The sequence below is a fragment of the Scylla paramamosain genome, chromosome 40 (genome assembly GCF_035594125.1).
Source record: "Scylla paramamosain isolate STU-SP2022 chromosome 40, ASM3559412v1, whole genome shotgun sequence".
NCBI lineage: Eukaryota > Metazoa > Arthropoda > Malacostraca > Decapoda > Portunidae > Scylla > Scylla paramamosain.
In genome coordinates, this window is record NC_087190.1 from 10,644,104 (window position 1) to 10,666,603 (window position 22,500).

Here is a 22,500-nt window from a genome sequence, read left to right on the forward strand (position 1 = left end):
CAGTAAATATGCACACTTAAGAGTACATTCCTCTCTCCCCCCCCCCCTCCCTCTCTCTCTCTCTCTCTCTCTCTCTCTCTAATCCATGGCCACCTTTCTTATCATGGCCATTCATGTGCGTGTGTGCGTGTGCGTGTGTGTGTGTGTTCAAGATAAGACTGAGGTAACCCCCCCCCACACACTACTTATCAAATTCTATGATGGGGGGTGAGGAGGTTGACTGGGGAGGGGGTGGAGGAAGGCGATTGCTGACTGGCTGACGAAGATTAGAGAGAGAGAGATAAAGCGAGATAAAGAGAGACATTCCGGTTTTGCTTACCTCCACGTCAGTCAGTCCAGGAGTCCAGTCAGTCGCGGTGGTGGTGGTGGTAGTAACAGCAGGCGTGGTGGCAGTGGTGGTGGTGGTTATCGTTTTTCGCTCACTGACTCGCTCACTCATTCACTCGTCATCTTCGTGAACGGTAAGGGGGGGAGAGAGAGAGAGAGAGAGAGAGAGAGAGAGAGAGAGAGAGAGAGAGAGAGAGAGAGAATAATTTTACTTTTCACCCAGCTAACATACATTAAGTAAAACCCCTATTATTTCCTTCTCAAATAAAACCTCTATTATTTCCACCTCCTCAGCTATCTACGTATCACTGGTAACATCAGTAACACTCCTCTTTTCCTCCAGCCTCCCCTACTTACGCCTCACATTGTGCATTAACCCTTTCACTACTACGATCGTCTTAAGTAACATTCAAAGCAGTGTATAATTAGCATGGGCGTGTGGAGAAATGAAAGAATAAGATATCCGTTTTCTATTTTCTACATACTCTAGTACAAAAGTGTCTGAGAAATGCCTAGGGATTATGGGATGGGGAAAAAAATGGTTTGTACTGAAAGGGTTAACTGCTATTTATCACAACTTTCCCATTCACTACTACGTCTTTTTTTTTTTTTTTCTTCATCTTCTTTTTCATGTAGGAGGATCACCGGTCAAGAGCAACAAAATTATGATAAAAAAAATAATAAATAAATAAAAAGGCCTACTGAGATGCCGGTCCGTGAACACAGTCAAAAGTCGTTAAAAATGAAAGAACACAACTGATATCTGTAATAAATTGTTTGGATAGAGAGCAAGGATAAAAAGAACTTAAATTTTCATCATTGTTTAATTACATAGTTACGTGTCCAAGAGGCTGCTGTAGGGAAAATTTAGCCTTTTAAAAGAAGAGCGCGTGAGCAGTGACTAGTGACGAGTGAATCCCTGACTCCGGTCCTGTATTGTGAATCACTACACAATACAGGACCGGAGTCAGGGATTCACTCGTCACTAGTCACTGCTCACTATTGTGAATCACTCATAATACACAGTATAACATCAATAAGTAAAATAGCAAGGTGGACAGCCCACCATCTTTAATCTTATACTTCTTTCATTATTTCTCACTATCCTCTTATACTCATATTATTCTTCCTTCACCCATCTTTTCTATAAATATAGAATAGAATGTGAATCACTACGCTGCATCTCCACTACAGCTCAAAAAGGCTCTAGTTCAAGTTATACGGTGTTGAGGCTTTTTTTTTTTTTTTTTTTTTTTTTGTGGTTTTAGTGGTAGATAAGATTTCTACATTTTTAACAGGGAAAACACCTTTGAGAACCCGGCTACCCATCTTTGTGGCCTTGGAAAACAGTGGTGGTGAGTGTCTGGGGCACTCCTCGCTCCACAGCCACCGCCAGACATTGTACTGCCTGGAAACTGCAAACTGTATTTCCTATATCATCCTTTTATTCTTATTTATTTACTTATTTATTTAGTGTTTCTTTGTTTTTGTTTCTTCTTCTTCTTCTTCTTCTTCTTCTTCTTCTTCTTCTTCTTCTTCTTCTTCTTCTTGCAGGTGCTTCTATATATTCCGTACATTACTATTAGTGCTGTGAATTATTGTATGTTGTAGTGAAAGGATTAAGAAATATACATGTCTTCTCTTCTTTTTAAAACTCCCAAAAGACTCAGTAGTAGTAGTAGTAGTAAAAGTAGTAGTAAAAGTAGTAAAAGTAGTAGTAGCTTTCCTCTCCCTTCACTGACCATTCTGGTGAACTAGCCTTCTACTTTGCTATCCTCCAGGACCTACAGCAATTGGTGCAACACCCTACTCGTATTCCTGTCCGTCTTAGAGATACGCCCAACATTCCTCACCTTTTCCTGACCTTTGCTTATGCTGTCACCCTCTCTTCTCCGTTGGGCTCCTCCGATCACAATCTCATATCTGTATCTTGTCCTATCGCTCCAATCCCTCCTCAGGATCCCCCTAAGCGGAGGTGCCTCTGGCGTTTTGCCTCTGCTAGTTGGGAAGATCTGAGAAGGTATTTTGCTGATTTTCATTGGAATGACAACTGCTTCCGTGTCAGAGACCCGTCTCTATGTGCTGAGCGCATAACAGAGGTGATAGTGTCTGGCATGGAGGCGTACATTCCTCACTCTTTTTCTCGACCTAAACCTTCCAAACCTTGGTTTAACACAGCCTGTTCTCGTGCTATACATGATAGAGAGGTGGCCCACAAAAGGTACTTAAGCCTTCCATCACCAGAATCTCATGCACTTTATATTTCTGGCAGGAACCATGCCAAGTCTGTTCTCCAACTAGCCAAAAACTCCTTCATTAACAGAAAGTGTCAAAATCTTTCAAGATCTAACTCCCCTCGTGACTTCTGGCATCTAGCCAAAAATATCTCCAATAACTTTGCTTCTTCTTTCCCTCCTTTATTTCAACCAGATGGCACCGCTGCTATCACATCTATCTCTAAAGCTGAACTCTTCGCTCAAACCTTTGCTAAAAACTCTACCTTGGACGATTCAGAGTTTGTTCCTCCCTCTTCTCCACCCTCTGACTAATTCATGCTACCTATTAAAATTCTTCGCAATGATGTTTCCCATGCCCTCGTTGTCCTAAACCCTCGGAAGGCTTATGGACCTGATGGGGTCCTTCCTATAGTTCTCCGAAACTGCGCCTCCGTGCTTGCACCTTACCTAGTCAAACTCTTTCAGCTCTGTCTGTCAACATCTATCTTTCCTTCTTGTTGGAAGTTTGCCTACATTCAGCCTGTTCCTAAAAAATGGTGACCGTTCTAATCCCTCAACTACCGTCCTATTGCTTTAATTTCCTGCTTATCTAAAGTTTTTGAATCTATTCTCAACAAGAAGATTCTTAAACATCTATCACTTCACAACCTTCTATCTGATCGCCAGTATGGGTTCCATCAAGGCCGCTCTACTGGTGATCTTCTGGCTTTCCTTACTGAGTCTTGGTCATCCTTTTTTAGAGATTTTGCTGAAACTTTTGCTGTTGCCTTAGACATATCAAAAGCTTTTGATAGAGTCTGGCACAAAGCTTTGATTTCCAAACTACCCTCCTACGGCTTCTATCCTCTCTGTAACTTCATCTCAAGTTTCCTTTCTGACTGTTCTATTGCTGCTGTGGTAGACGGTCACTGTTCTCTTAAATCTATTAACAGTGGTGTTCCTCAGGGTTCTGTCCTATCACCCACTCTTCTTATTATTCATCAATGATCTTCTAAACCAAACTTCTAGTCCTATCCACTCCAAACTGATGATGCCACCCTGCACTTTTCCACGTCTTTTCATAGACGTCCAACCATTCAGGAAGTAAACAGTTCACGCAGGGAAGCCACAGAACGCCTGACTTCTGATCTCTCTAAAATTTCTGATTGGGGCAGAGCAAACTTGGTATTGTTCAGTGCCTCAAAAATTCAATTCCTCCATCTATCAGCTCGACACAACCTTCCAGACAACTATCCCCCTCTTCTTCAATGACACTCAACTGTCACCCTCTTCTACACTGAACATCCTCGGTCTGTTCTTTTCTCATAATCTAAACTGAAACTTCACATCTCATCTTTAGCTAAAACAGCTTCTATGATGTTAATCGTTCTGAGACGTCTCCTCCAGTTTTTCTCAGGTTTTTCTCAGGTTTCCACTCATACTGCTCTTCTAGACAGGGTGGAATCAAAAGCTTTTCGTCTAATCAACTCCTCTCCTTTAACTGATTGTCTTCAGCCTCTCTCTTATCGCCGCAATGTTGCATATCTAGCTGTCTTCTACCGCTATTTTCATGCTAACTGCTCTTCTGATCTTGCTAACTGCATGCCTCCCCTCCTCCCGCGGCCTCGCTGCACAACACTTTCTTCTTTCTCTCACCCCTATTCTGTCCACCTCTCTAATGCAAAAGTTAACCAGTATTCTCAATCATTTATCCCCTTCTCTGGTAAACTCTGGAACTCCCTTCCTGCTTCTGTATTTCCTGTGACTTAAACTCCTTCAAGAGGGAGGTTTCAAGACACTTATCCTTCAATTTTTTGACCACCACTTCGGACCCTATTCAGGACTGGCGTCTCAGTGGGATTTTTTTTTTTATTAGATTTTTGTTGCCCTTGGCCAGTGTCCCTCCTACATGGAAAGAAAAAGTAGTAGTAGTAGTAGTAGTAGTAGTAGTAGTAGTAGTAGTAGTAGTAGTAGTAGTAGTAGTAGTAGTAGTAAAAGTAGTAGTAGTAGTAGTAGTAGTAGTAGTAGTAGTAGTAGTAGTAGTAAAAGTAGTAGTAGTAGTAGTAGTAGTAGTAGTAGTAGTAGTAGTAGTAGTAGTAGTAGTAGTAGTAGTAGTAGTAGTAAAAGTAGTAGTAGTAGTAGTAGTAGTAGTAGTAGTAGTAGTAGTAGTAGTAGTAATACTAAAAGTAGGAGCCATGTCGTCGCATGGATGAGGTGCCGTCTCTCATTCTCCCTCCTCAGATCTGCCCTCCTGTGCCTCAGGGGGACAAGGCATTCCACTCCCATACCTGCAGACTTAGGAGGCCTCGACTGCGAGGCTACAGTGGTGGAGAGTGGCATAAGAGTAGATAGAGTAGAGGTAGAGTGAATTTATAGTTAACAACTAATGTTTATATTATAGAGTATTAGATATGGTTGGATGCCACAGTCATTAGCGAGAGCTGGGGCTAATGACCTCCAAGTAGTGGAGCCCCTAATTGACACATCAATAAACATGGGGTGGAGGTATTAGTAGTAGGTAGTAGTAGTAGTAGTAGTAGTAGTAGTAGTAGTAGTAGTAGTAGTAGTAGTAGTAGTAATAGTAGTAGGAGTAGTAGTAATAGTAGTAGTAAAAGTAGTAGTAGTAGTAGTAGTAGTAGTAGTAGTAGTAGTAGTAGTAGTAGTAGTAGTAGTAGTAGTAGTAGTAGTGGTAGCAGTAGTAGTGCAGTAGTAGTAGTAGTAGTAGTGGTAGCAGTAGTAGCAGTAGTAGTAGTAGTAGTAGTAGTAATAGTAGTAGTAGTAGTAGTAGTAGTAGTAGTAGCAGTAGTAGTAGTAGTAGTAGTGGTAGTAGTAGTAGTAGTAGTAGTAGTAGTAGTAGTAGTAGTAGTAGTAGTAGTAGTAGTAGTAGTAGTAGAAGCAGCAGCAGCAGCAGCAGCAGTAGTAGTAGTAGTAGTAGTAGTAGTAGTAGTAGTAGTAGTAGTAGTAGTAGTAGTAGTAGTAGCAGCAGCAGCAGCAGCAGCAGCAGCAGCAGCAGCAGCAGCAGCAGCAGCAGCAGCAGCAGCAGCAGTAGTAGTAGTAGTAGTAGTAGTAGTAGTAGTAGTAGTAGTAGTAGTAGTAGTAGTAGTAGTAGTAGTAGTAAGTATACAAGAACACAAGGGTTGGTGCAGGAAGCCATCAGGCCAACACGTGGCAGTCACTGTATAAAACATGGCTGTCTATTTCCACTTGTCATCCCCGTCCATAAATTTGTCTAATCTTTTAAAGGTCATTAATGTCTCACCACTAACAACCTGATTACTGAGCCCGTTCCATTCATCCACCACTCTGTTTGAGAACCAGTTCCTTCCTATCTCTTTCTTGAACCTAAATTTTTCAAACTTGAGCCCGTTATTTCTTGTTCTCTCACCAGGATTGTTTTCAAAGGCCACTCAAATATGATTATCCGTGTTCTCATGGGTGCTTTCCTAGTTAATGATGCAGAATTCTTATTAAAATATCCCTCGAATCATGAAAGCACTCTTGAAAAATCACGTTAATAGGCTGCAGTGAATGTTGATCTGGTTTTCGAGTGTGTTTTCATGATTCCTGTGAGTAAACAAGGATTCTGCGTCTAACAGGTTCTACTGTGAGTGAAAAGCGTGGAATTCTTGTCAAACTATCACTGGAACCATGAAAACATCAGAAAACTCTAAAATCTTTCATCAGAGTCCATTGCACTACTGCTACACTCATAGACACCCTTGACAATTCTAATAACTTACACTAGAGCCTGTTTACTGAGAATATTTATTAAACAATCAATAAAAATCATTAAAAACTCTTATGAACAAATAATAACAACTACTGTCTTCCCTGTGTGTGTGTGTGTGTGTGTGTGTGTGTATGTGTTATTTATATGTGTTACTTTTCTTTATAGTATTCAGAGTTGCAAGCTCCTGCTATAAACTTTTCTTTAATTATATAAGTATTTTCTGTATAATCTTACGCTGTTTTTGTTTGAGTTATTATTATTTTTTTTTTCATGTTTTTCCTACAGTTTGCCATTGTTCACCACAGCCTGCAGTGTCTAACCCATGCTAAACTATCACTACAATCCGGAAAACATCCTCGAAAACCCCAATAATTTGCACTAGAGGCTGCTGGAGCTGTACAATCCATGTTAAACTATCAATGAAATCCTGAAAACTTTAATAACTTGCAGTGGAGCTTGTTAGATTTGGTCGCGATAAGACGCCGGAATTTTTGAGAATATGTTTCAAAGTTCTTGTGGAAACGAGTTTTGGGACGAAAATAATACCATAGCCTAACGTAATTTAATCTAGCCTCACCTAACCTAACCACCTCATGTCGCTTAGGCTAACCTGCCTCACCTAACTTCACTTTACGTAGCCTAACCTAATCAAACTTAACTGTACCTCACGACCCAACATAAAATTCGTCTTGTAATACACAGATAGACTGATAGATAAAACAGACAGACAGACAGATAAACATTTAGATAAATAGACAGACAGATGATGGCAGAAAACAATAATAACCTAATTTCTCTCAAATGCAATTGGACTAAGATTGTTAATTTTAATGTTTTGAGCTACCGATAAATAATAATAGTAATAATAATAATAATAATAATAATAATAATAATAATAATAATAATAATAATAATAATAATATCACCCCTACATCACTCTCCAGTCTGGTCGGCCTACTCACAGCCTACTGAAGCCTACCTACACGGCCTTCTGCAGCCCACCTACACGGCCTACTCAAGATGGCGATGATGGAGTACCTGCTGAGCCCGCGTGGCTTCATCAAACTCAGCCAGATGGTGAATAAACAAACAAAAAAAAAAAAAAAAAAAAAAAATCTCAAATTCTCAAGGCTTTCCATTCTCTTAAAGTCTCCCATAAAGCTTTTTAATTTTCTTTGACTTTATTGTTCCATGAAAAAAAAAAAAATCTTAAAACGCCTTCCATTTTTTTTTTTTTTTTTTGTCAACCATTCTTGTCATTATTCTTATTTTTTTTCTTATTCCTGCTTTATTTATTTATTTTATTTTTCTTTATTATTTGGTGTGTTTGTAATATTTAAGAGACACTAACTTGAGGAATAATGAGGAAAATTGAGTTATTGTGAAATTATTAAGTTTGTGGTAAAAAAAAAAAAAGAAAAGAAGAAGAAAATGAATGATCTGTGATTCAAATTGTTACATGTATTTAAAAGTACTTGTGAGATAGCTTAATTGAGGGCAGTGTGTCCTCTCTCTCTCTCTCTCTCTCTCTCTCTCTCTCTCTCTCTCTCTCTCTCTCTCTCTCTCTCTCTGACTTTACTTTCCTAACATTATTATCATTGTCCCTTATTGATTTATTCTCTCTCTCTCTCTCTCTCTCTCTCTCTCTCTCTCTCTCTCTCTCTCTCTCTCTCTCTCTCTCTCTCTCTCTCTCTCTCTCTCTCTCTCTTGTAAAATTACCTCTTTAAAATTACTCTCGACTCCCTCACCACCATCACCACCACCATCACCACCATCACCACCACCATTCTTGCATCACTTATTACCACCACCACCACCACCACCACCCCATCTCTCTCACGCGGGTTTGAGTGTTATCTTCCTTTAGAGCGCAGATAAGATAATAAGCTTAAGAATCTACTGCTAGTACCACGGAGATGATGCAGTAGTAGTAGTAGTAGTAGTAGTCAAACGAGGTCATAATTAAATGTTAAAAAAGCAATCTCTCTCTCTCTCTCTCTCTCTCTCTCTCTCTCTCTCTCTCTCTCTCTCTCTCTCTCTCTCTCTCTCTCTCTAGAATTTCGAAGCGCTTCAAAAAAAAACGAAGCTTCACAACCGGTTCGAATAATAATAATAATAATAATAATAATAATAATAATAATAATAATAATAATAATAATAATACATTACCATTCCGTTGCTCGCTCCTTTCATCCTTCCTGTAAAAATAAATAAATAAATAAAATAAACAATACAATATAAATCTCTTCCCACTTACTAGTTTACTATTTACATTATAACTAGCTCCGTTAATCTTCAATATTATATATCAAACGCTTGCCAAAGGTCTAAATAATCTGAATTTACTCACTAGAAGGTGGTGGAATGTGTACAGACGCCGATGATCGCTGATTTGTCTCACTTACTCCACCAAAGCAAACTCAGGGAAGGCCGCCTGCCATGTACGACAATTTTGGGGAACATTTAATAATACGATACTTTCCAGTTTTCCAGTATTCAGAAATTACTGGAAAAATATATATATTGTTTTTTTTAATATATCAACAGAAATTACTCTTTTTTTCCATTAATTTTGTTTTCCTGTGATTTTTTTGTTACTATAATTCTTCCTATTATTATTGCAATCTTCCAGTATATTCTAATATACAATAGCATGTAATATTTTTCTCTAGTATTTCAAAACAATAAAAATTCTTATGGGCTGTGAAAAAAGTAAAGTTAAATGGGTAATTATGAAAACTGTATACCCTTGGCCCAGGTTCCAATAACGGGTGGCCTGGCTAATCATTACTTAATTACCCCTATTAACTATTGATATCATTTTTGCTTACCACAACTTGTATCCCTATTATTTTTTTATTTATTTACTTATTTATTTATTTTATTTATTTATTTATTTATCTTTTTTATTTATTTTTTTTTGTCACTGTTTTAACTTACTATTTTTTTTACTTCAGCCTAATGTATATATTTTCTTAACCGAATTTTTGTCTCAGGCTCAGATTTTTTTTTCTTTAATACTATAATTTCATTTTAGATTCCATTATTATTATTTACCACAATTTAAAATCATCACTTATTTATATATCATATGCATTTCTTCTTATTTCTAACAAGCTTAATATATTTTCTTAACTTGTTTTTTTTTCTTTTGTCTCAGCCTCAAAAATACAACTTTTCTTATATACTGTAATTTCAGGTTCTTGTCAATATAATTTTCTAAGTTTGAAGCCTAATTTTAACCTCACGCTATTCACTTTTGCTTTAATTCACAACGCGTCTAATGCATCACTCTAAATTATGAAGGCCTATGCTCCCATCAAAACACCGTAGGCCTAAGCATTTATCACCGACAAGAACATAGGCTACTAATAATGACAAGTATTAATTTCCTTCATTCAGTTTAGATTTTGTATCATTATTATTATATTGTGTTATTGTTATTTTCTGTTTGATAGTACGACAGCTTGGTGTTAATGTACGATTGCCTGTTATTCCTGTACGATGTCTTATCATTATCGTACCGTATCCTACTATTATCGTACGATAGCCTAGTCTTACTGAACAAAAGCTCACTACTACTACTACTACTACTACAAGCAAGTGATGTGCCAGTCTACAGAAAAAAAAAAAAAAAAAACAGGGAGGAAATACAGAAGGCAGGGTGCACCAGAGTTTACCAGAAAAAGGATGAAAGAATAAAAATACTGCTTAACTCTTGCATTAGAGAGGTGAAAAGAACAGCGGCGAGAGAAAGTAGTGTTGTGCAGCGAGGCCACGGGAGGAGGAGAGGCATGCAGTTAACAAGATCAGAAGAGCAGTTATGGTGAAAATAGTGATAGAAGGCAGCACGAGATTTATTTCTTATCCCTTAGTCATTTCACTCATAACGGCTTCACTTGACCTAACCTAACCTAATCTACCCTAACCTAACCTAACTTAACGTAACCTAACCTAACCTAACATGGCTTCACTTGACCTATCCCAACCTAACTTAACATGGCTTCACTTGACCTAATCTAACTTAACTTGACCTGACCTGACCTCGCCCCTCAGCTGCTGGTGGTCATAACCCTGGGCACGTGGTTCGGCCTGTGGACAACCTGGCGGGATTTTGTGACGGGCACTGTCTTCATGGCCTTCTTCACGACGCTGGCAGTCTTCACCCAGAACATGCTGGTTGCTCCCGCCCGCGTCCTGGTGAGAGAGAGAGAGAGAGAGAGAGAGAGAGTGTGTGTATGTATGTGTGTGTTGTCACGTACGTAATCTTTTACATTTTTTTCTCGTCTTTTTTTTTTTTCTTGTTTTTCTTCTTCTTCTTCTTCTTTTTCTTTTCCTCTTCTTTTTCTTCTTCTTTCTCTCGACGTTGCTATTAATATAAAATAAAGTAAAAAAACACATTGTCCATCACTATTTACTCTCTCTCTCTCTCTCTCTCTCTCTCTCTCTCTCTCTCTCTCTCTCTCTTCAGGAGATTCTTATGAGCGGCGTGCTGAGTCTGTTCCTGACTATCTGCGGCATCGTGGTGCTGGTGGAGGCGTCTGGGTCGCCTGTGGGGGCAACGTGCGGCGCCTTCTGCTTCTTCTCCGCCGTGGCTTACGGACTGGATGTGTTCTTTGCGTTTAGAATCGAGGTGGAGTGAGGGAGTGAGGAAAGCTAGGTTTACTATAGTCTGGGCATGAAGGATTTGTTTGTAATCCGTTTTCTGTTAGTTGTGTTTTTGTCAGTTTTCTTTTTTTTTCTTTTTTTTCTTTTTCCTCTTCGCTTTCAGTTACTGCTCTCTCTCTCTCTCTCTCTCTCTCTCTCTCTCTCTCTCTCTCTCTCTCTGGAAATAGAATATGTTGAAATAAGTTTTTTTTATACACATACTTTTCCTCTTACGTCATTGTCATGAAGAAAAATAAATTATGAATTTTATTTCTTTCTTATTCTTTTTTAGTAAAATTAATAATAATAAGACTCAGTAACGGTGGTAATAGTGATAGTGATGGTGACTTAATTAAAATAGCGTTTTTTTTTAATTACCGTACTGTGTAAAAATAATAAAGTATAATGATATTTTTATGATCTTTTTATCGAGAGAGAGAGAGAGAGAGAGAGAGAGAGAGAGAGAGAGAGAGAGAGAGAGAGAGAGAGAGAGTTTAACACACACACACACACACACACACACACACACACACACACACACTATCTTATCTCGCTAACGACTCTACAACACACACACACACACACACACACACACACACACACACACACTGCACTAGAATAAAGATATACAAGAATTAATTACGAACACCACCACCACTATTATCACCACCACCACCACCACTACTACTACTACTACTACTACTACTACTACCATTACTACTACTACTATAGCCTCCTTTATGCTTCTAAGAACTGGTGTGGGACTTATCAGAGGGAAGATAAGAGAGATAAGAGAGAATGAGTGACGAAAGGAAGAGATCACGTGAATATATTTGAATAAGGGAGTGATTTGAAGGAGAGAGTGAAATAAAATACAAAAAAAAAATATTGAGTTAATGAATATACTCGAAGGAAGGAAGGAAGGAAGGAAGGAAGGAAGGAGTTTTGAGTTAGGAATTCAGTGCTTGGAGTTAAGTAGGAAGAAAAGAAGGAAGGAAGAAAGGAAATAGCTTAGGACATTTTTTTTCTTTGTTTTTTTTTTTTTCGTCTTTTGCCAGATCGCCTGTTACATATGAAAAAAAATAAATAAAAATAATACACAACAAAACTAAATCAATAAAAAGGGCGTTTATAGCAAATGCATGTACATTATTTTATTAACTTTTCTCTTTGTTTCTTTCTTTTTTCCCCCAATCATAATCACCACCACCATCATGAGCACCACCACCACCAGTCACCACCACCACCAACACCAACACCACCAGTCACCACCACCACCACCACCACCACCAGTCACCACCACCACCACCACCACCAGTCACCACCCGCATTCAGAAACGCTCCGCTCTCCCACCAGGACTGTTTTCCAAGGCCACACAGATGATGAGCCGGAACTGTTTCTCTTGTCAGTAATGTAGAAATGTTAACCTGTCAGAAGAACCGTAAAAACACCATTAAAAACACGTGTACCTTCAGCACCACCATCTTCCAAGGCCGCACAGATGATCAGCCAGGTTCTCAAGAGCGTTTCTCCTGCTAATAATGTAGAGATCTTGTCAATCTGTCAACAGAACTATAAAAACACCCTTAAAAATCCGTGTAACTTCACTTCAAAAGACACAGAAGTAATTAGCCAGGTTCTCAAGATTGCTTCTCCTGTTAACAATGTAGACATCTTGTTAATCTGCCAACAGATCCGTAAAAATATCAGTATTTTTTTTTTTTTTTACCCATCGTGCAATTTCGGACGAGACAACATTTTTCTGGTAGATTTTGATGTGCTTTCAATGAATCTACCAACTGTTTCCGTCGCAATTTTATATATATATATATATATATATATATATATATATATATATATATATATATATATATATATATATATATATATATATATATATATATATATATATATATATAATGCCCTCCACACACGTAAACAAGCAGAAATCCATCAAAAAATATAAACTAAACCTAACCAAAGCTAAATAAACCTAGCTAAATTTAACCTAACTAAGCCTAACCTAACTAAATCTAACCTAACCTATCCTATCTCAACGGTAAATCTGATAAAAATTAAAATCTCATGAACGAACAGTTTGCGGTGGTCAAGACACACACCACTGTGCTGTATGTGACCCAACCACTTCACTGAGAACAATGCTTTTTTTTTTTTCATTTATTTTATTTTATTTTATTTTATTTTATTTATTTGTTTATTTATTTACTTTTTTTTTTTTTTTTTGCCGTGAGACGAGTGGATGCGTGTAGTGATACCAAAGCATCTTTAAAACTCGTGCAACTTCAAGTCGAGCCTTTGGAAAGTAGTCGGGGTGTAGTGTAGAAGCGTTTCACAATACAATCCACACTCTCACTCCATCAGACAGGTGTTTCATTGTATTAACGTACCACGCACCCACTTATCCCTCTTTGTTCTCCCCCCCCTTAATCCTCCTATTGTCTGCAAGGCGAGAGACGGGTACCGGTCTTGTCCCAGCGCTGATATCACAGGAATGCAGATGTTAACTCATATTTATCTACCATATCTGGTGATGCAGAGAGATGTGTTCCTGTAGCGAAGACTTCTATAAAATCTTATTTATCGCCTTAACTACCACTATCACTCCTACTGTATTTTGTTACGAGTTAACACGCTTGTTATTCCAGCAACTGTTAACTCGGCGTGACTGACGTGTGTGTGTGTGTGTGTGTGTGTGTGTGTGTGTGTGTGTGCTTGCTGGCGTCAGATAACTTTTGGTGACACCGGCCGTGTGTTCCTCAGCAGGTGTGTGTGTGCCGCAGATGTGTATATGTGTGTGGCAGGAGAGCCGGTGTTGCTGCATCGTCTCTACTCAGCAAGTGTTTCAAGACTGCAATTATCGTACTCCTGAACTGCCTAGGTAACACGCCCAAATAGAGAGAGAGAGAGAGAGAGAGAGAGAGAGAGAGAGAGAGAGAGAGAGAGAGAGAGTAGCCCAGTACTTTCATGTATCCTTTGTAAGAAATTAATGTACCCCTTCTGTCCTCTATATCTACACCACGCTCTAGTTACCCTCGTGTCTCTCGGTTCCTTCCCTCCAGCTAAATCTCTCTCCTTTCGATCCTCTCCCTCCACGCCCCAGTCCCCTCGTGTCTCAGTGCCTTCCCTCCATCAAGACTGTACAGCAGGAGGAGGACGGTGCACTGCCATGGGCGAGCTGGCCCTCACTAGAGCCTGCTGCTGTACAAGGATTCAGTGATTTGTTATATAGTTCCGGAGCTGTGGAAAGAAAAGAGAGATGCGAGGTAGTGTGTCTTAAAAACAGCTTACACTGGTAAGTAAAGGGAGTAATTAGTGTTCATGGAGGAATAAAGAATTGTACTGGCGTGCTAACAGTGACAGCAGTAGCTTTGCTATACAGCAAATGGGGTTCCGCCAGGCTTCGGAGTCCTTAACAGCTTCACTGATCCGGAGTCTTCCTGCTCCTTCGGGTTCTCTATCCCGTTGGGGTGGGGGCCGTCGGGGTGATTTGCCGCGTCGTTGGGCCAAACCCACTTACCTTCGGCATCAGTAGTCACTCTGGCGCTTCCGGGATGACGGCCCGCTGGAGGGAAGGTAGCGCTCTTCCTGCCTGAAGACCAGCGGGTTCATGACTTTGATAAAGGGGTACACGGTGCGGATGGGGTACCAGTCCCCCCCTGGTCCGAGGGACGGGCATAGAGCCTCTGTGTTCGTCACTCGGACCAGAGGCGCTCTAGCAGAAGGCGTACGTCTGCGAATGGTGTTTCATGCTGCGGCGGCCTAGTAATTCAGGCAGCCAACCGCCTGGTCTGAGTGTGGCGTCCTCAGCTGGAATCCTGTCGGGGGCGACTCCGGCAGGTAGGTTTCGCACCACCTGTCCCGTCCGTAGAACGGTAGGTGTGAGTAGTGCTGGCCGAGCCCACTACCCTGTCGTCCCCCCAAAGGGATTGTCTCGACCGCTTAGTTTCTGATGCTTGTTCACCAAGCGCGGAAACGGCGGTCGGACAAAAGTATGACTCGATCAAGGTAGCCCAGTCTGGACTGGGTGTTGTTAATTTGAAATGGGTACGTAGAGAGATTAGATGGGACGACGGTTAAAGCTTAGAGCACTCACTCGCGGGATTTACTTATCAGCGGAAAGAAAGCTTCCGACGGGGAGGAAAGGCGGCAGGGAGAGGGACTGGAGAAGGGTGAAAGCAGTAGACACCTGGCGAAACGATAATGACTCAGTAATGCCTCATGTCCAGCACTGGACCAGGGGTGCTGTGAACTTGTTCACCAACCAGCTGTGACAGAGCGTCTCCTTGTGTCTCACAACACAAGGGGTAGTAGTCACAGCCTGCCCGCCAACTTTACGCACACCCTTCACTCAAAAAAAATAAATAAATAAATAAAAATAAATAAATAAATAATAATAATAAATATATATATATATATATATATATATATATATATATATATATATATATATATATATATATATATATATATATATATATATATATATATATATATATATATATATATATATATATATATATATCTTCATCTCCCTGTTCTTCTTTTTCTCTTTCCTATTCTTCTTTCTGTCTTCTCATTCTTCATATTCCTATTCTTCATCTTCTCTCTATTCTTCCTATTCTTCTTCTTCTTCTTCTTCTTCTTCTTCTTCTTCTTCTTCTTCTTCTTCTTCTTTCTGTTCTTCTTCTTTCTTCTTCTTTCTTCTTCTTCCGATGGTGATGGTGGTCCTCTGGTGGTGGTGGTGATCCTTCTTCTTCTTCCTCTGGTGGTGGTGGTGATCCTTCTTCTTCCTCTGGTGGTGGTGGTGATCCTTCTTCTTCCTCTGGTGGTGGTGGTGGTGATCCTTCTTCTTCCTCTGGTGGTGGTGGTGATCCTTCTTCTTCTTCCTCTGGTGGTGGTGGTGGTGATCCTTCTTCTTCTTCCTCTGGTGGTGGTGGTGATCCTTCTTCTTCCTCTGGTGGTGGTGGTGATCCTTCTTCTTCCTCTGGTGGTGGTGGTGGTGATCCTTCTTCTTCCTCTGGTGGTGGTGGTGATCCTTCTTCTTCTTCCTCTGGTGGTGGTGGTGGTGATCCTTCTTCTTCTTCCTCTGGTGGTGGTGGTGGTGATCCTTCTTCTTCCTCTGGTGGTGGTGGTGGTGATCCTTCTTCTTCCTCTGGTGGTGGTGGTGGTGATCCTTCTTCTTCTTCCTCTGGTGGTGGTGGTGGTGATCTTTCTTCTTCCTCTGGTGGTGGTGGTGGTGATCCTTCTTCTTCCTCTGGTGGTGGTGGTGATCCTTCTTCTTCTTCCTCTGGTGGTGGTGGTGGTGATCCTTCTTCTTCTTCTTCCTCTGGTGGTGGTGGTGATCCTTCTTCTTCTTCCTCTGGTGGTGGTGGTGGTGATCCTTCTTCTTCCTCTGGTGGTGGTGGTGGTGATCCTTCTTCTTCTTCCTCTGGTGGTGGTGGTGGTGATCCTTCTTCTTCTTCTTCTGGTGGTGGTGGTGGTGATCCTTCTTCTTCCTCTGGTGGTGGTGGTGATCCTTCTTCTTCTTCCTCTGGTGGTGGTGGTGGTGATCCTTCTTCTTCCTCTGGTGGTGGTGGTGATCCTTCTTCTTCTTCCTCTGGTGGTGGTGGTGGTGATCCTTCTTCTTCTTCTTCCTCTGGTGGTGGTGGTGATCCTTCTTCTTCTTCCTCTGGTGGTGGTGGTGGTGATCCTTCTTCTTCCTCTGGTGGTGGTGGTGGTGATCCTTCTTCTTCTTCCTCTGGTGGTGGTGGTGGTGATCCTTCTTCTTCTTCTTCCTCTGGTGGTGGTGGTGATCCTTCTTCTTCTTCTTCCTCTGGTGGTGGTGGTGATCCTTCTTCTTCTTCTTCTGCTGGTGGTGGTGGTGATCCTTCTTCTTCCTCTGGTGGTGGTGGTGGTGATCCTTCTTCTTCTTCCTCTGGTGGTGGTGGTGGTGATCCTTCTTCTTCTTCTTCCTCTGGTGGTGGTGGTGATCCTTCTTCTTCTTCTTCCTCTGGTGGTGGTGGTGGTGATCCTTCTTCTTCTTCCTCTGGTGGTGGTGGTGATCCTTCTTCTTCTTCCTCTGGTGTTGGTGGTGGTGATCCTTCTTCTTCTTCCTCTGGTGGTGGTGGTGATCCTTCTTCTTCTTCCTCTGGTGGTGGTGGTGATCCTTCTTCTTCTTCTTCTGCTGGTGGTGGTGGTGATCCTTCTTCTTCCTCTGGTGGTGGTGGTGGTGATCCTTCTTCTTCCTCTGGTGGTGGTGGTGATCCTTCTTCTTCTTCCTCTGGTGGTGGTGGTGGTGATCCTTCTTCTTCCTCTGGTGGTGGTGGTGGTGATCCTTCTTCTTCCTCTGGTGGTGGTGGTGGTGATCCTTCTTCTTCTTCCTCTGGTGGTGGTGGTGGTGATCCTTCTTCTTCCTCTGGTGGTGGTGGTGGTGATCCTTCTTCTTCTTCCTCTGGTGGTGGTGGTGGTGATCCTTCTTCTTCTTCCTCTGGTGGTGGTGGTGGTGATCCTTCTTCTTCCTCTGGTGGTGGTGGTGGTGATCCTTCTTCTTCTTCCTCTGGTGGTGGTGGTGGTGATCCTTCTTCTTCCTCTGGTGGTGGTGGTGGTGATCCTTCTTCTTCTTCCTCTGGTGGTGGTGGTGGTGATCCTTCTTCTTCTTCTTCCTCTGGTGGTGGTGGTGGTGATCCTTCTTCTTCTTCCTCTGGTGGTGGTGGTGGTGATCCTTCTTCTTCTTCCTCTGGTGGTGGTGGTGGTGATCCTTCTTCTTCTTCCTCTGGTGGTGGTGGTGGTGATCCTTCTTCTTCTTCCTCTGGTGGTGGTGGTGGTGATCCTTCTTCTTCCTCTGGTGGTGGTGGTGATCCTTCTTCTTCTTTCTCTGGTGGTGGTGGTGGTGATCCTTCTTCTTCTTCCTCTGGTGGTGGTGGTGATCCTTCTTCTTCTTCCTCTGGTGGTGGTGGTGGTGATCCTTCTTCTTCCTCTGGTGGTGGTGGTGGTGATCCTTCTTCTTCTTCCTCTGGTGGTGGTGGTGGTGATCCTTCTTCTTCCTCTGGTGGTGGTGGTGATCCTTCTTCTTCCTCTGGTGGTGGTGGTGGTGATCCTTCTTCTTCTTCCTCTGCTGGTGGTGGTGGTGATCCTTCTTCTTCTTCTTCCTCTGGTGGTGGTGGTGATCCTTCTTCTTCTTCTTCTGCTGGTGGTGGTGGTGATCCTTCTTCTTCCTCTGGTGGTGGTGGTGGTGATCCTTCTTCTTCTTCTTCTGGTGGTGGTGGTGATCCTTCTTCTTCTTCTTCTTCTGCTGCTGCTACTGCTGCTGCTGGTGGTGATCCTTCTTCTTCTTCTTCTTCTTCTTCTTCTTCTTCTTCTTCTTCTTCTGCTGCTGCTGCTGCTGCTGCTGCTGGTGATCCTTCTTCTTCTTCTGCTGCTGCTGCTGCTGGTGGTGGTGGTGATCCTTCTTCTTCTTCTTCTTCTTCTTCTGCTGCTGCTGCTGCTGCTGCTGCTGTTGGTGGTGGTGGTGATCCTTCTTCTTCTTCTTCTTCTTCTGCTGCTGCTGCTGCTGATGATCCTTCTTCTTCTTCTTCTTCTTCTGCTGCTGCTGCTGCTGCTGCTGCTGCTGATCCTTCTTCTTCTTCTTCTGCTGCTGCTGCTGCTGCTGCTGTTGGTGGTGGTGGTGATCCTTCTTTTTTTTCCTTCTTCTACTGGTGGTGGTGGTGATCCTTCTTTTTTTTTCTTCTTCTTCTACTGGTGGTGGTGGTGATCCTTCTTTTTTTTTTCTTCTTCTACTGGTGGTGGTGGTGATCCTTCTTCTTTTTCTTCTGCTTCCGGTGTGGGTGATTCTTCTTCTTCTTCTTCTTCTTTTGGTGGTGGTGGTGGTGGTGGTGATTCTTCTTCTTTTGGTGGTGGTGGTGGTGGTGGTGGTGGTGGTCTTCTTTTTCCTCCTCTGATGGTGGCGGTAGTGGTGCTTTTCTTCTTCCTCTGCTGCTGGTGGTGGTGGTGGTGGTGCTCTTCTTCTTCCTCTGCTGTGTATGGTTTTCTGCTGGTGATCCTTCTTCTTCTTCTTCTTCTTCTTCTTCTTCTTCTTCTTCTTCTTCTTCCTCCTCCTCTGGTGCTGATGGTCTTTTGGTGGTGGTGCGTCCTCCTCTGCTGCTGGTGGAAGGAATCTATCAGGAGAGAGTAAGGGGGGGGGGAGCCACAGGAGACGAGGGCATGTGTGCTTTATTTCATTTGTTTATTTTTCCACACTTCCGATGGAATATTACTGAAGTCACCGGCTCTTACAATGTTACCGTCTTAGGCAGTGTGTGTGTGTGTGTGTGTGTGTGTGTGTGTGTGTGTGTGTGTGTGTGTGTGTGTGTGTGTGTGTGTGTGTGTGTGTACGATAATTGTAATTGATAATAAAGATTATAATTGTAAATACAGTATTGGTCTGTGACATCATCATTCATCACAGCCGCACTCCTCTTTATCACTCCCTTTATTGTTCTTTATCACTCCTATTATCATTCTACTGGAATAATAATTATTATTCTTTTTCACACACACACACACACACACACACACACACACACACACACACACACACTCGGCCTCCCCTGGTTCCCCTACCCTCTCCTGTTTAGCCTTTCACGCTGCGGACAAGTAAAGGCGTGTGAGGAACAGGTGCTTTCAGGACACTCTGCTGCCAAGAGAAGGTCACCGTCTGTTTTGGGTGACTACTTAAAGCTTTGGTGACTGGCTACTTAAAGCTTTGGTGACTGGCTACTTAAAGCTTTGGTGACTGGCTACTTAAAGCTTTGGTGACTGGAAGAAATACTAGTATCACACTCTATCAAACTTAAACTTAATGCATAAATCTACTATTTCTGCAGCCTGGTAATACACAGTGAAGCTGGTGGGCAAGATAACTCAAGAAAAATCAGCTCCCAAACGGTGCAAGTAATGGTAAACTTACGTGAGCGGGATTAATGCTTCCCTCTGGCCGCTGGAGGCGCCACCGTCGCGGCGAGAGCAAACTCTTGTTAATAGTTAGTGAACCGTCCTCGTAGTATATAAAGTCCTTCCTTCCATCTAAATTTTTCTCTCCCTTGCGATCTTCTCCCTCCCACGTGCCTCCTCCACGCACATGGTTATCCTCGACGTTATCTAAATATTACTGAATTTGAATATCCTTCCCCATCAACTCAAACCACCGAGCCTTGGACTCAGCACTGCAGCTCCGCCTGATCCCCTCGCGCGACACTCTTCCCAGCTTATCACTTCCTCCCTCCATAAATCAACATCCTCTACTTAATTTAACAAAGGTGGTGTCACGTGAGGCAGTCCTTATCTCTCTCTCTCTCTCTCTCTCCACGATTATTTTCAAGGGCCACAGAGATGACTAACCGGCTTTTCAAGAGTGTTTCTTTTCTTAATAATATAGAAATCTTGATAATCTTTCACTAGAACCATAAAAACACCCTTGAAAATACGTGTCACTTCAACTATACAGAGCCTTTGAAAGTGAGTGTTGAAGGCGCGGCGCGGGAGTGGTTCAGAATACACGCCCGAATTAAAGAGAACGCTTTGCTCTTTCACAACGACCACTTTCAAAGGCCATAGAGATGATTAGTCAGGTCCTCGAGACTGTTTCCCCCCTGTTAATAATGTAAAAATCTTGTTAATCTGTCACTAGATCATTAAAAACATCTTGAAAATCCCGTGTAACTTCAACTAGAGACTTTAGAAAGTTACGCCAGTGCGCGGAAAAGTGTTTCAGAATATTGCGCACAGTCCCTGGTGGCTTCTTGCAACCTTCCCTTAATGTTCTGTCCTCCCCCACAGGATGACTGGTGGACGGCGTTACTGCTTGGCGCTGGTGTGTATTACCCTCCCCGTCCTGCTCTGCCTGTGCGTGGGAGGCAGCTCGACAGACGACAGAAGGCTGATGACCACACATGAGCTCGAGGACCCAAACAAACAAACCGCCGGATTGACATGGAAAGCCCTCGCTAACATCTCGTATTTCGTCATTCGCACCACCGTCAGTGTTCTACGGAAACTGATAATTTACCTCGTCTCCCATTACTTCTCCTCTACCCTGTCCCTCTACGGCCTCCAGGACTTGCTACACGAGTCTTGGATCCTGAATGTGCTAGAGAGACGCTTGTTGGGCAGTGAGAAGGAGAGAAGCTGGCTGGAGTATCGGCTGGATATAGATGCGATTGAGGAGATCATTGCCTTTTTGAAGGATGGTACTGATGGAGGCTGGGCATTGAGAGAGAGAGAGAGAGAGAGAGAGAGAGAGAGAGAGAGGAGAGAGAGAGAGAGAGAGAGAGAGAGAGAGAGAGAGAGAGAGAGAGAGAGAGTGTGTGTCTGTGATTAGATTAATGTAAGGTATATAAACAAAAAGAGGAGCTGACGTGAACTGTAAAGATTGAATTTCCAATATCAAGTAAAATTCTCAGGATCGGTAATCATAACAGAACAAGGAACATCGGGTTCATGCTTGATAAAATTCGAAAAAAAAAAAAAAAAAAAATAGTTTTGAAATAGAGTAGTGGATGAATGGAACGGACTCGGTAATCCTGCTGTTGGTGCTGAGTCATTAAGGAAGATTAGATAAACGTGTGGATGGGGATGACAAGTGGAAGCAGGCAGGTGTGTTTCATACAGGGAGTGCCACGTGTAGGCCTGGTGGCTTCCTGCACCAACCCTTGTGTTCTTGTGTTCCTGCTAACTAAGAAACTAGGAACTAAGAAACAGATCAGAGGAGAGATGTTTATGTCAAAAATTATCTCAAGTTTGTAGAAAAATGGATGAAAATTATATAGAAGTGAGAAAGATTAATGGAATAAAGATTGAAAACTACGTAACTGATATTTTTTTTACTTTATGAGTTATAATAAACCTAACCTACTTACAGACTTGCAAAGTAAGGTGAGTGACGGTGTGAGTAAAGAATACAGATGTGAGGGAGCTTTAAAAGAAGACAGGACAAATGTACGGATAGGGATGACAGGTGGAAACAGACAGACATGCTTTATACAGGGAGTGCCACGTGTAGGCATGATTATTGATAAATCACACCTGGCATAGTGTTTGACAGGCGTACAGGTGTCATTATACACGTGACACAAGGGAAGGCACCAAATATTGATTGTATTTCTATTTGTCTGTCTGTCTTTCTGAATCTTATATGTTTGTTTGTTCGTATTATGTTCGTTTCTCTAATTATAGTGATTCTCTCTCTCTCTCTCTCTCTCTCTCTCTCTCTCTCTCTCTCTCTCTCTCTCTCTCTCTCTCTCTCTCTCTCTCTCTCATTACTTAGAATATGGTAGTTCCTCTCCCTCCCCCCTCTCTCTCGTACACAGTACACCCTGCACTCAAACACAAACACACACACACACACACACACACACACACACACACACAGTACAGTTCCAACCACCGAGGGCGACAGACAAATATACAGACAGACAGGCAGCACTCACACACGCACACACACACATACACACATTCATGCTCTCGTTCTGAGCTGCACACGAGTGAGCAGACACGCACATAGATCAAACGCACACTGCGGTTACAGGAAGAAGAAGAAGAACAAG

At 42.1% G+C, this 22,500-nt stretch overlaps 1 protein-coding gene and 2 long non-coding RNA genes across 3 annotated transcripts; 2 read left to right on the forward strand and 1 right to left on the reverse strand.

The window, feature by feature from the left end:
- The first annotated feature begins 300 nt into the window (after window positions 1-300).
- On the forward strand, window positions 301-11,335 carry LOC135092412 (uncharacterized). Its single transcript, XM_063990894.1, has 4 exons — window positions 301-461; window positions 7,218-7,350; window positions 10,330-10,473; window positions 10,745-11,335. The coding sequence occupies exons 2-4, from the start codon at window positions 7,294-7,296 to the stop codon at window positions 10,913-10,915; spliced, it is 372 nt and encodes a 123-aa protein (XP_063846964.1). The 5' UTR covers window positions 301-461; window positions 7,218-7,293; the 3' UTR covers window positions 10,916-11,335.
- On the reverse strand, window positions 7,781-10,323 carry LOC135092413 (uncharacterized). Its single transcript, XR_010262855.1, has 2 exons — window positions 8,624-10,323; window positions 7,781-8,471 (listed from the first exon to the last, which is right to left on the reverse strand). It is a non-coding gene; the product is annotated as an uncharacterized LOC135092413 (long non-coding RNA).
- A 1,844-nt stretch (window positions 11,336-13,179) lies between the features above and the next one.
- On the forward strand, window positions 13,180-21,760 carry LOC135092414 (uncharacterized). The gene is made up of 2 exons (XR_010262856.1): window positions 13,180-13,820; window positions 20,735-21,760. It is a non-coding gene; the product is annotated as an uncharacterized LOC135092414 (long non-coding RNA).
- Window positions 21,761-22,500: the final 740 nt, after the last annotated feature.